The sequence below is a fragment of the Salmo trutta genome, chromosome 14 (assembly GCF_901001165.1).
Source record: "Salmo trutta chromosome 14, fSalTru1.1, whole genome shotgun sequence".
Classification (NCBI taxonomy): domain Eukaryota; kingdom Metazoa; phylum Chordata; class Actinopteri; order Salmoniformes; family Salmonidae; genus Salmo; species Salmo trutta.
Genome location: NC_042970.1, coordinates 10,291,976 through 10,306,655, shown reverse-complemented (window position 1 = coordinate 10,306,655; position 14,680 = coordinate 10,291,976). Strand labels below are relative to the sequence as shown.

General features: G+C 43.4%; 1 protein-coding gene across 1 annotated transcript; it reads left to right on the top strand.

Annotated features, from left to right (window-relative positions):
• The first annotated feature begins 232 nt into the window (after nt 1–232).
• On the top strand, nt 233–11,885 carry LOC115207368 (adenosine receptor A1). Its single transcript, XM_029774394.1, has 3 exons — nt 233–2,579; nt 9,095–9,389; nt 10,466–11,885. Exons 1-3 carry the CDS (start codon nt 2,239–2,241, stop codon nt 10,847–10,849), a joined length of 1,020 nt encoding a protein of 339 aa, XP_029630254.1. The 5' UTR covers nt 233–2,238; the 3' UTR covers nt 10,850–11,885.
• The last annotated feature ends 2,795 nt before the right edge of the window (nt 11,886–14,680 follow it).

Below are 14,680 nucleotides of genomic sequence, written 5' to 3'. Positions count from 1 at the left end.
ATGTAACTATGCGCAGATAGGAAAAAGAAGTTCTAGACATAGTTTTTTGAGTGCATAAGTTTCACCAGTATCTGTAACGAAAGGAAGTTTACCCTTCTTACAGATCATTGTCTACTGACAAGCATCTTCGTACTGCAAACTGAGATTCTGTCACTTGCTGCAAGCAGAATGCAAAGGTGGGCTTTGTTGTTTTCAGCACACACCTTCGACATCAAGTACCGCAATTCAGAACTGAACTGCAATGCAATATGGACTTTCCAGGTTACCACTACCTGTGGTCAAGCCAGAGTCACTCCAAGTGGACATCTTCTACTTCAGACAAGTGGAAAATGCACCAGTCACTTCAGCATAAGTGTGGAGAAACACCAGAAATGACCTGGTGTTATATGAAGTGATGGACATCATCATCAAAGGTAAAGCCGCAGGAGATGTTCCGGAATTGAAACCTTACCTTTTGAGGAAAACTGAGCTGTCAGTACAGTCCAGTTGCCTGCTGTGGGGTAGGATAGTTATCATTCCACCTTCCCTGAGGAAACCAGTGTTGCAACAGCTACACTGAGGTCATTGTGGAATGGTTCTCATGAAGGAAATCATGCAAATCTACTTCTAGTGGCCTGGATTGGATGGAAGCATTGAGAAGAAATGTTCACAATGTACCTCAACTTGCTTCTCTTCATCTGTGGGATTGGCTGGAGGAAGCGTGGCAACGCAAACACATCAACTTTGCAGGTCCTTTCGAAAGGCAACGTTTTTCTCGAGGTCATGGATGCTCATAGCAAGTGGCCAGAGGTTGCCATCATGAGGTCTACTACTGCAGAGAAGACCATTGAGAAGCTTGGAAAAGTGTTTAGATATTTTTGATCGCCACTCCAACTCATTAGCGACAACAACTGTAACAATGTATTTGATAGACAACAAGTGCTCATTGTGTAAATGTATTTATGTTTTCAATCAATTTTGGAGATGAAATATAGATGACATATTGTCAACAATCTAAGCCAACCCCGTCTGTCTTGCCCCATAGTTGTGCATGCGTCGGTTTTGTTGCTGGTTTTGTTGCTACACAACCAAACCCTCTATAAAGACAGATGTGGTTATGAAACCCATAAGACATACTGTAACAATACGCAACATCGAAGAGTATGGGGAACTAATGACAACGCCCCTTATTATGTATTCTTTATTAACATTGTGTGTCATTATACTTCGCCCCTTGTAGCCTTCTGGCATAAAAATAAGGAGCATTTCTCAATCACACTAAATGGTCTTATACACTACCATGACCTTGACAATATGAATTGCAAGGGCATCCAGTAAATAAACCATATGCTAGGCCATGATTGAATGTAATATTTTCTCCATCTCTCTAGATGGCCGGCACCAAGCGGCACCAACACCCACCCCTCTCTTGTCCACTCGGATTGGTGAGCACAGAGGTCCGCCGGCGCATGTGACTTCACAGAAAGTAGTATGCAGAGAGAGCGGAGCAGAGAATACACTCGTTGCTAATAACCAGATAGCCTATTGTATTGGAGCTGAACGCACCGTCAATGAGTTCGGGACAGTTCGGTTCTTTTGATGCTTTTCCCATTTTGAAAACCATTCTGCCAAACGAACGTTTTGGCAAAGAAGACGGGATTTTTACGCGAAAGCTTGCATGTGAAAAGAAGCTGAAAATCACAATTGAATGAGAGGAGAATGGGTAATATTTAAGCTGATTAATAGTTGGGGCAATGCGTTACCGTTATTATTTGCATTCCCTGACAGCATTAACCGTTGATGACACCAGTCTCAGATATTTTATTTTTCAACTTTCTATTCTGACTAATGATGACGACTAGTGGTGATGCGAGCTGAATTGGGAATCTGTGGACAAAGACCTCCGGCGCCGGTGTGACTCAATTACACTTTCACTGGAAAAAAAATATTTCTCCTCATTTTTAGGGAGTGGTTCACCAAGGTAACCGACTTTCACTGACACCACAGGACGCATGATGTGTCCAAAACAAAATCCATATTATGCTCAGTAACGGAGTCTCCAAAAGGACTGCACAACCTTAGCGCAATGATATCTAGGGCAATATCCTCCTAGGACGGATCGAATAAGACAGAACGTCATGCGTAAACAAGAGTTCCAGTGGCTCCCCGAATTCCAGAAAGGAATATTAGAACTTCTCCATCCTGTCTTTCTAAAGTACTAACAGAACCAGACAACCGGGCCGCCAGGCAACCGACAGGATGCCGTCTGGCCTGCCGCCTGCCCAAGCCCTCTACATCGGGATGGAGGTGATTATCGCAGTGTCCTCTGTGATCGGGAACGTGATGGTGGTCTGGGCTGTACGGATCAACCGTTCTCTGCGGGACACCACCTTCTGTTTCATAGTGTCTCTGGCTTTGGCGGATATTGCGGTGGGGGCTTTGGTCATCCCGTTGGCCATCACCATCAGCATCGGGCTCAAAACTCACTTCTACAGCTGCCTGCTGGTCGCATGCACCGTGCTGGTGCTCACGCAGAGTTCCATCCTCGCCCTGCTGGCCATCGCTATCGACCGTTACCTGAGAGTTAAAATACCCATGAGGTAAAAAATGAGAGAAAGAAAAGGGATAGCCTTTATATTGTACTTTTCTTTTTGTCTCTGTTTGAAAGCTTTATTTTCCAAGGTCACTTGGTTTAACATCTGCCTCGTTTGTTTGTTGGCAATGGCATCAGAGATATTGTGCAGTAAATGGCTATTTTGTTGCCTGATTTCCTGAATATGCTACTCAGCCTATTTATTATAGCTGAAACTATACAGACTATTGACAGTTTTGCCAGACAGGCACAGTCAGCTCTCAGACAGAGATACTAACACAGAGATACTTCACCCACAGACAGACCATACAGACATTGTTATGCTCAGTACATAGCCAGTCTCAGTTGAGGTCAAGTCTATGTTCATCATAGTCAAGGTGAGATGTCTGTAGCATACCTGCTCTATTTGCCTTTGAGGGCATTTCATAGCTGTTGAATTCCACACCAGTTTTGAGGTATGCTCTCCTAATGAGAGTTAAAACCTTACCATGTGTTGACGCACACACCAGCCTGGTCTCATAGACTAGGCGCAACATAGTAAACGTAAATACAGGACACTCAAATTAGTATTATACTGAATGTTAAGTTTGGTATGGTTACATAATACAAAAGGTTACTTATGGGTGGTTGGTTGGGGTGAATGGGGAAGCATATAATGTGAACGTCTAGCAGCCTGAAGGTTGCGTGTTCGAATCTCATCACGGGCAAGTAGAAAGAGGAGGAAGGGAAGCGCTACTAAGGTACACAATAGTACATTTTGGTAGACAGAAGGTGCTCTTTGGTAAAAGGGGTGAATTGGTCATCAAAAAGAAAGGAGGACCAAGGCACTCTTCATATAATTAATTAAAATGCCTTTATTTGTTATGGCATGTTCAATAGAAACAAACTATTAAAAAATCCGACGCGTTTCGGCTGCATGGCCTTCGTCAGGGAGAACAAAGAAATAATACAATGTCCTCTTTTGAACAGCTTTTCCAATTAGCCCTAATTAGAAGAGGGAGTGGTTACAAAATTGATTGGACACACCTAGTAAGTAATACTATACACATGAAAAAGTGAAATACTGTAGCTATGTTTTCATAAAAATACAACTCCAAGCTAGAAGTATCAGGACACTCAGAAAGGTAGTTCTAACCATAAATATGACTGGGAGAAGTGTCAAGAATAAGAAAGCAATATATTCCATAGTACACTAGAACACAGCAAAACATGAACAACAACAGTCTAAACATAGCTGAGGGCAAGTGAGCAAAATATCCACTAGATGACAGCAAATGGACCTATCACGACCCTACAGGAAGTGTGAGAAATCCATATCTTCATTTAAACCAGAGTATTTAGTGGCCTGTAGTTTGTAAATCCAAAAACTTTCCATTTGGTTTAACTCTTTAAAGACGGTCCCCTTTTCTAATAGAGGCCGGAATATGATCAATACCCATAGCTTGTAGGGAGGCAGGGTTGCCATGGTGTAAGGACTTGTAGTGCCTTGCCATGGGGGTAGTCTTCATTGCCTACCCGTATGGCGTACTTGTGTTCCGCTAAGCGGTCTTGAAGGCGTCTCTTTGTCCGTCCAATGTAGAACACCTTGCAGTGTGGACATTCCAATCTATAGATGACATGAGTGGTTTTGCAGTTAATGAAATGCTTGACGTAATACTCCATTTTGGAAGCTGTGTCAACAAAATACTTCTTCTGTGCAATATTTCTGCAATGGTTGCAATGGTTACATTTAAAAGAGCCCTTGGGTTTGTGGTCAAGCCAAGTATTTTGAGAGTCACCAGGAAGATAACTGTGGACTAATTTGTCATTTAGGGTAGGACATCTCTTAAAGCTTATGACTGGTGGCTCAGGAAAGACTTGGCGTAGTAGCGTATCACTTTGGATGATTCCCCAATTATTTTTAATTATTCTTTTAATGTTCTCTGCTTCAGTGCTGTATTTTGTAACAAAATACACTCTCTCTGATGTATCACGAGGCACTCCCCTTCGCAACAAGTTCTCTCTATCAAGTAATCCAGCACTTATACCTGCATCTTTCAGGACCTGAATGCTGTAGCCCCGATTCAAGAAGCGATTCTCCAATTCAGCAGATTTGACACTATAGTCTGTTTCCTGATCGCAAACTCTTTGCGGACTCTTTGGAATTGGCCATATGGAATATTCTCATCAATTTTATAACCACTCCCTCTTCTAATTAGGGATAACTGGAAAAGCTGTTCAAAAGAGGACATTGTATTATTTTTTTTGTACTCCCTGACGAAGGCCATGCAGCCGAAATGCGTTGGATTTTTTAATACGTTGTTTCTATTGAACATGCCATACTAATAAAGGCATTTTAATTAATTATATGAAGAGTGCCTTGGTCCTCCTTTCTTTTTGCTCATCACGGCAACTTTAGCATTTTTGCTAATTAGCAACTTTGCAACTACTTACTACTTTTTAGCTATTTTGCATGTTAGCTAACCTTTCCCCTAACCTTAACACTTTATCCTAACTCCTAATCCTAACCTTAACCCTAACCTTAACTCCTAGCCTAGCGTTAGCCACCTAGCTAACGTTAGCCACAATAAATTGGAATTCGTAACATATCATAGTTTTTTAAATTTGTAACATATAATATTAATTCGTAACACACCATAAGAAATGGATAATCCACAAATAAATATATACAGTTCATTCAGAAAGAATTCAGACCCCTTCCCTTTTTCCACATTTTGTTACGTTACAGCCTTATCCTAAAATGGATTACATAAATGTTTTTCTCATCAATCTACACACAATACCGCATAATGACATCACAATACACCATAATGACATCACAATACCCTATAATGACATCACAATACCCCATAATAACATCACAATACCCCATAATGACATCACAATACCCCATAATGACATGACATGCAAATTTATTAAAGACAAAAAACTGAAATAATACATTTACATAAGTTTTCAGACCCTTTACTCAGTACTTTGTTGAAGCACCTTTGGCAGCGATTACAGCCTTGAGTCTTCTTGGGTATGACGCTACAAGCTTGGCACACCTGTATTTGGGGAGTTGTCCCATTCTTCTCTGCAGATCTTCTCAAGCTCAAACAGATCTGGGACGAGGCTATGCTTCTTGTCAAGCTGCCAGTGGATCATCTGATTCTATAGCCTGGTGAAGTTGTCCTGTCCCCTTAGCGGAAAAACACCCCCAAAGCATAATGTTTCCACCTCCATGTTTGACGGTGGGGATGGTGTTCTTGGGGTCATAGGCAGCATTCCTCCTCCTCCAAACACGGCGAGTTGAGTTGATGCCAAAGAGCTCCATTTTGGTCTCATCTGACCACAACACTTTCACCCAGTTGTCCTCTGAATCATTCAGATGTTCATTGGCAAACTTCAGACGGGCATGTATATGTGCTTTCTTGAGCAGGGGGATTGCGGGCGCTGCAGGATTTCAGTCCTTCACGGCATAGTGTGTTACCAATTGTTTTCTTGGTGACTATGGTCCCAGCTGCCTTGAGATCATTGACAAGACCCTCCCATGTAGTTCTGGGCTGATTCCTCACCGTTCTCATGATCATTGCAACTCCACGAGGTGAGATCTTGCATGGAGCCCCAGGCCGAGGGAGATTGACAGTTCTTTTATGTTTCTTCCATTTGCGAATAATCGCACCAACTGTTGTCACCTTCTCACCAAGCTGCTTGGCGATGGTCTTGTAGCCCATTCCAGCCTTGTGTAGGTCTACAATCTTGTCCCTGACATCCTTGGAGAGCTCTTTGGTCTTGGCCATGGTGGAGAGTTTGGAATCTGATTGATTGATTGCTTCTGTGGACAGGTGTCTTTTTTACAGGTAACAAGCTGAGATTAGGAGCACTCCCTTTAAGAGTGTGCTCCTAATCTCAGCTCGTTACCTGTATAAAAGACACCTGGGAGCCAGAAATCTTTCTGATTGAGAGGGGGTCAAATACTTATTTCCCTCATTAAAATGCAAATCAATTTATAACATTTTTGACATGCGTTTTTCTGGATTTTTTTGTTGTTATTCTGTCTCTCACTGTTCAAATAATAAATAAATTGATTTGCAAAAAAACATAATATGCACAGCTTGGCTGTAAAAGGAAGCTACAGTTAATTTGCCATTGAACGCATAATTGATCAATGTGATTATTGTGGTTGGTTGGCTGATCTTAATATGTAACGTCTCAGGCTGCCACCCTGCCCGGGACTCTGAATTTAACATAGGAAGCATCCCAAATGGCATCCTATTCCTTCTGGGTCCTGGTCAAAAGTAGTCAACTATAATGGGGAATAGGGTGCCATTTGGGCCAACCCTCATTTATTAGAGGAGTTGATAGTGAAAGGGTCCATTTAGTCAACAAAGGTTGCCAGAAACTTTTCCCTGCACATGAATGCACAGGGAAACATTAAACGTACAGATCAATGAAGGGAATTATTGAAGAGCTATTCCAGAAGCAACGTCTACTGGATCATTTATACGCACTTAAGGAAGATAGCCTGAGCACTCATTGACCGACTGCTTCTTAGGAGATTGATGGTCTGTGAATGTGTGTGTGTGTGTGTGTCCTCAGTGACATTACGAGACTGGTGTGTACGTGCGTGTGAATACGCACATACTGTATGTGTGTGCGCTTGCGTATGTGTCTATGTTTGTGCCTGTGTGTGTGACATTGAGTGGCAGCGAGTGTTTTATATCCTGGCAGCCCTGTGGCAGATTACTCAGTGGGTTCTCCTTCTAGCTTCCTGTGAGAGACCATTTATCCTCAGAGGTGTATGCATCACACCAACCACTGTGTGTGTGTGTGTGTGTGTGTGTGTGTGTGTGTGTGTGTGTGTGTGTGTGTGTGTGTGTGTGTGTGTGTGTGTGTGTGTGTGTGTGTGTGTGTGTGTGTGTGTGCGAGAGATAGAGAGAGAATGTGTGAGAAAGAGAGAGAATGTGAGATAGAGAGAGAGAATGTGTGAGAGAGAAAGAGACAGAGAGAGAGAAAGAGACCGGAAGGGGAGATAATGTGTAGAGAGAGTCAGTAGGGCTGGCAAAGAGACAGTATAGGAGTGTGTGTTTCTGTGAGTGTGTGGTAAAGATGTGTGGGTATATGTAGGTTTCTCTTGAGATTATTTACTTGTTGTCTGAGTGTGTGTTGTACTTTCACACCTCAGAGAAGCAACTCCTTCAGCAAACTCACACTAACCAAAGATATATATGTCTAACAGCAATGCTTCCTCTGCTCTGGTGTGTGAGCAGAGCACCTCAGTTCATTCCTCTTGTATAGTGACTCAGCGATGACCTTCAAAAGGAGGAAAGAATCCCAGATTTGTATTATAAACTTGGATGTAATTCAGAAGTTTGACAGAGTTGTAGACAGTCTAGTGAGGTACCGACGTACTGTACCATGGATTGCAGAACACGGTGGACACAAGCCAATCGCAGTGATTCTTTTCTCGGAACATTAGTCAGTCAGCCAAGACTTGGAGCTTGTTGGATATACTCTCATATCCAGCAGCGGTGCGTGGATCAAAAAGCACAAGTCCAAATCCCTATCTCCATCCATGGCTAATTTAGGAAATTGTCAATTTTAGCTAGCTAGCCACCGGAGGACAACACAAGGAGATGCAAGAATTTAAGTTGTTTCTGTCAATAACGTATGATCTTAATGTGATTTGGTTGGAGTGACGCCAAAATCTAAACTGGCTTCCCTTGACACTTTTTTGCTGCGCCAGGACCATTCACAGTTGAACACACTTAGTTTAGCTCAATGCTGATTGGCAAATTTGTATACTTTTTTTTTTATCAAGGGAGGTCAAATGTTACTTGGCTTGCCTTGCATTCAATGGTATGGGCGGCAACAATGTCATACTCGTTTGGACCAGAGAGCATCAGATAGATGGTCTACACGTAGAGGGACAGAGGGACGCCGTTTCGCTCGCTCGGATGCTTTCTCCTGTTAGATACATTCAGCCTCTTGCGAATTGAAGGAAAATTATGAAACACAGAGAGACGAAGCATACATTATTTTATTTATTTTTATTCGTCAATTTTTTAGGGAAGCCTGTCTTCCCTTGGCATCCATGAATACATGCCACTGGTCATATCTGTTAAAGTGTGGGTTCATTAAATGAAAAAACACGTTTTGACAAGTTGCCTGCTCTGAAAACAGTTTGCAGTGCATTACACAAACATGTTCTCTAAGTCAAACAACAAAGCTCTTGAAAGCATGTAAATGGGAACTAAAAGATAATGTAAATGTGAACTAAAATATCATGTAAATGTGAACTAAAATATCATGTAAATGGGAACAAAAAATTATGTCATGTGAACTAAAATATCATGTAAATGGGAACTAAAAAATTATGTAATGGGAACTAAAATATCATGTAAATGGGAACCAAAAATTATGTAATGGGAACTAAAATATCATGTAAATGGGAACAAAAAATGATGTAATGGGAACTAAAAGAGGTACAGCTCAGTATACACTAACACCTCACCCGTTTTTTGTCTCCTGTCTCCATAGCTACAAACGTGTGGTGACTCCGCGGCGCGCGGGCACGGCGGTGGTGGTGTGTTGGATGGTTGCCATCGTGGTCGGCTTGACGCCCATGCTGGGCTGGAACAACCTGCAGCGTCTCCGTGACAACGGATCCCTGGTGACCACTGACCTCTTAGTGACGTGTCAGTTTGAGAACGTCATCAGCATGGACTACATGGTTTACTTCAACTTCTTCGGCTGGGTGCTGCCGCCCCTCGTCCTCATGCTGCTCATCTATGCTGAGATCTTTTACATGATACACCGGCAGCTCAACAAGAAGGTGACTGTCTACAATCTACAATAACTAGCCTTGTTAAAGCTGACTCTCATGAAGTTAAAACAATGGTGACGGCAACGTTCAGTGTGGTTTAACCAGGCTATAGAATCAGATGATCCACTGGCAGCTTGACAAGAAGCATAGCCTCGTCCCAGATCTGTTTGTGTGGTCTTGCCAACTCCTAGGGTCATTGTCAAATGGCATTAACTATAGGAGTTGAAAAGACAGCACAAACAGACCTGGGACCAGGCTACATGAAGGTCACTTGTCTAGACTCTAGACTAGAGTCAGATGAATAGGACAGAATGAACTGAGTGTGTTTGATAAGCATAGCAGGGAGGTAGAGGGAGGTGAAGGGACTTGGAGGGAGGTAGAGGAAGGTGAAGGGAGTTTGCGGCGAGGTAGAGGGAGGTAGATGGAGGTGGAGGGAGGTAGAGGGAGGTGAAGGGAGGTGAAAGGAAGGTAGAGGGAGGTGAAGGGAGGTAGAGGGAGGTGGAGGGGGGTGAAGGGAGTTTGCGGCGAGGTAGAGGGAAGTGGGAGGTAGAGGGAGGTGGAGGGAGGTAGAGGGAGGTGAAGGGCGTTAGAGGGAGGTGGAGGGAGGTGGAGGGCGTTAGGGAGAGGTGAAAGGAGTTGGAGGGAGGAGGAGTGAGTTAGAGGGAGTTGATGGAGGGAGGAAGGCGGAGGCAGGTAGAGGGAGGTGGAGGGAAGCGGAGGAGTTTACATTTGATGTACAAATCAGCAGTCCTGTGGCTTGCACCAGAAAGGTAACAGGAACAGGTTATCCCCTCAGGGCTGACAGCTTAGACAGACATTATTCAGCAGAGGTGCTGATTGTCGGCTGAAATGACAGGTTTTTTAAATCAAGTGGCATTTCACTCCACCCAGGACACACTGCTGTGCAAATGAAACACACTTAGAATACAATACAATGGAATAGAATAACTTAGTTTTTACCAGGGAGAACATTGGTTAACTTGTAAGAATGCGTTACAGAAATGTATAACGCTCTAAGGTTTTCCAAAAGACCAACCTCTGAATCTGAACTCTAAATCGCCTTCCTTTTCTCCCTCCTATCCCAGGTGACGGCGAGCCACACAGACCCAAGCCGTTACTATGGGAAGGAACTTAAACTAGCCAAGTCCCTGGCCCTGGTCCTCTTCCTGTTTGCCATCAGCTGGCTTCCTCTACACATCCTCAACTGTATCACACTGTTCTGCCCGGACTGTAAAAAGCCCATATTCCTTATCTACATCGCCATCCTGCTGACGCACGGCAACTCTGCCGTCAATCCCATCGTCTACGCATTCCGCATCAAGAAATTCCGGAATGCGTTCCGTAAGATCTGGGAGCAGTATGTGCTGTGTAGGGACCCGGTAGGCAAGCTGCCCCAGAGAGGGAGTCAGAGGGGCCAGAGTGGAGTGGAGAGGAGGCTAAGGGGGAACGATGACGACGATGACGTCTGATCTGGTGATGAAGATGTCGGGATGTGAAGACACTGGATTATTAGTTCAGACGGATGTACATGAGAACGGTTTCTATGTTGATTTGCCTGCTGGTTAGAGAAAGATGTGGAGGTGGTGGGAGGGACCTTAAGCTCAGTTTGACCCCACACAGTGAGGGCGTTCTTGCAAGGAATGTTACAGACTGAGTGTTGAAATGTTACCTCACACAAAGTGGACTGGATTGGCTGAACTAACTATCCACCGGTGACTAGGTTCTGACACCATTGGTTATCTGATCTCTCTTCATTCTAGAATGCAGCAGAATGTCGTCACTCCTCTATGACATTATCTGACCTGACGTAAGACAATGCAACTGAACAGAACAATGGAGTCGTCAGGTCACCATGGTGATTAGGATTCCGAATTAAAAGGAATGGCGGAACTACTAACAATGACTAACCATCTCCTATTGGCTTAGGGAACAATCATGTCATATGGGCCAAAGGGCTTCCAGAAGGTACCGACAGGAACTTTTTGAACTCAATCACTAAGTGTTTGTTAGTAGCACATAATGAACACTGCTCTACTTTTAAACTTGACCCACATAGTCTCTGGTCAAAAGTAGTGCACTATATAGGGCGCCATTTAAAATGCACCCTATGACTACAGTATTGGTGTCAGATGGTTGGAGGGCAGGGCTGCTCCATCTGTGAACTTTGAACTGAACTAAAAACACATGGCCTTTCTATACGGACAACCTCACATGAGCGCAAAGCTAAATGTCTCTCTCATTCTGTATAAGGAAGAGAAAAAGCTCATTCCTCCGATACTGAAATGTCATATTCCATAGCCTTATGCACCACAGGGCACTGAGGGTCAGAGCAGAGCCATATAGGCCTACTTTATATACATATACGGCTCTGGAAAGAAGGACAAAGAGAGGGTTGTTTGGAAATTTAGAGTTAATTTCCAAAAATGCGATATCCACCAATTTTTCACATTTGTGTTTTTGTATCTGAAATGATTGCTTATGGGTACCTTCATGTGTGTGTGTGTGTGTGTGTAACATAATTTTTAATTAATAGATTTTAGATGTGAATTAAATTGTGTTTTTTTTGCAAAACACTATATATCCATTGTTTAGCTGGAATGGAATGTTTGTATCCTGTATATTTGACTGTGACATGTGGTTGTCTCATCTAATTATCTTAATGTGAATGCACTAACTGTAAGTCACTCTGGAGCATCTGCAAAATAATTAAAATATCTAATGTAAATGTTTTACATACAGATCTCATATTACTGTATGAATTATAAAAATGATGTATAATTTGTATAGTTCTTTATTGAAAATGTAGTTATTAGTTACATTAGACTGTGTAAAACCTATCAGTACTACTTATTTCTCTGAGAGTGAGGCGGATATATAGCATTTTGCAAAAAAAGTGTATATTTTTTTTCTCTGAAATTAAACCATCAAGTGATAAAATTGTAACAAATTACATGTCTGTCATTGAACGACCCCATGCCGTGATTAGTGAACAAAACTATGTCTCTTTCATAAGTTCTTTAACACAATAAAAGACAATTTACCAACATTTCTGAAAACAGATATATAGTGTTTTGGAAATAAACTCTTCTCTCTCTCTAACCTAGCCTGCACTCACTTTTCTATGTCGCTACAGATATTATAATATGTGATGTTAAATAGAATGGTAAATGCAGCGATCAGGCTGGTTCCACCAGGTTAGGTTATGAAGGTGAATTGGGACAAAACTGTTTTGACCAGGTAAAATGTCACCAACCTGATTCAAGTGTCCTCCCTGTTCCATTTATCCAGGCTGCATCACATACGGCCGTGATTGGTTGTCCTATAGGGCGGTGTAAAATTGGCCCAGCGTTGTCTGGGTTTGGCCTGGGTAGGCCGTCATTGTAAATAAGAATTTGTCCTTAACTGACTTGCCTAGTTAAATAAAATAAAAAAATTATAATTTACAGGAATGCTCACAGCGACGCCATGTCTGGGTGATGCCAAGGTTCCCCTTGCAGGGATTTGTACTATAGAGCTCCATTTTTATGGCATGGTCTGCCTATCCATGTGAGAGATGCAGACTCAGTCTCGACCTTTAAGTCTTTATTGAAGACTAATCTCTTCAGTAGGTCCTATGATTGAGTGTAGTCTGGCCCAGGGTTGTGAAGGTGAACGGAAAGGCACTGGAGCGACAAATCACCCTTGCTGTTTCTGCCTGGCCGGTTCCCCTCTCTCCACTGGGATTCTCTGCCTCTAACCCTATTACAGGGGCTGAGTCACTGGCTTACTGGTGCTCTTCCCTAGGAGGGGTGCGTCACTTGAGTGGGTTGAGTCTCTGACGTGATATTCCTGTCCGGGTTGGCGTCCCCATTGGGTTTGTACCGTGGGGGAGATCTTCGTGGGCTATACTCAGCCACGCCTCAGCAGCATACCACCCTGCATCCCACTGCTGGCTTGCTTCTAAAGCTAAGCAGGGTTGGTCTTGGTTGGTCCCTGGATGGGAAACCAGATGCTGCTGGAAGTGGTGTTGGAGGGCCAGTAGGAGGCACTCTTTTCTCTGGTCTAAAAAATATCCCAATTCCCCAGGGCAGTGATTGGGGACACTGTTCTGTGTAGGGTGCTGCCTTTTGGATGGGATGTTAAACAGGTGTCCTGACTCTCTGTAGGTAGTTAAAGATCCCATGGAACATATTGTAAGAGTAGGGGTGTTAACCCTGGTGTCCTGGCTAAATTCCCAAGCTGTCCCTCATACCATCATGGTCACCTAATCATCCCTAGCTTACAATTGGCTCATTCATCCCCCTCTTCTCCCCTGTAACTATTCCCTAGGTTGTTGCTGTAAATGAGAATGTGTTCTTGGTTAAATAAAAATTGTCTCAGGGTAATAAGTTGGTGGTTGAAGATATCCCTCAAGTGGTGTGGGGGCTGTGCTTTGGCAAAGTGGAAGGGGTTATATCCTGCCTGGTTGGCCCTGTCTGGGGTATAGTCAGACGGGGCCAGTGTCTCCCGACCCCTCCTGTCTCAGCCTTTAGTAATTATGCTGCAATAGTTTATGTGTCGGGGGGCTAGGGTCAGTCTGTTATATCTGGAGTATTTATCTTGTCTTATCCGTTGTCCTGTGTGAATTTAAGTATGTTCCCTCTAATTCTCTTTCTCGAAAGAGCCCTAGGACCATGCCTCAGGACTACCTGGCCTGATGACTCCTTGCTGTCTCCAGCCCACCTGGTCGTGCTGCTGCTCCAGTTTCAACTGTTCTACCTGCGGCTATGGAACCCTGACCTGTTCACCGGACGTGCTACCTTGTCCCAGAACTGCTGTTTTCGACTCTCTACAGCACCTGCTGCCTCTAACTCTGAAAGCTCGGCTATGAAAAGCCAACTGACATCTACTCCTGAGGTGCTGACCTGTTGCACCCTCTACAACCACTGTGATTATTATTATTTGACCCTGCTGGTCATCTATGAACATTTGAACATCTTTGCCATGTACTGTTATAATCTTCACCCGGCACAGCCAGAAGAGGACTGGCCACCCCTCAGAGCTTGGTTCCTCTCTAGGTTTCTTCCTAGGGAGCTTTTCCTAGCCACCGTGCTTCTACATCTGCATTGCTTGCTGTTTGGGGTTTTAGGCTGGGTTTCTGTATAGCACTTTGTGACATCGGCTGATGTAAAAAGGGCTTTATAAATACATTTGATTGAGTGACTGATTGATTGCTGGTCTTCTCTATGTTGTATGTTCGACTGCAAACAGGACATCTCTCAAACAACTGCAGCATGCAATCCTCATAAACAATGGGGAGCCAGGCCCAGCCAATCAAAATA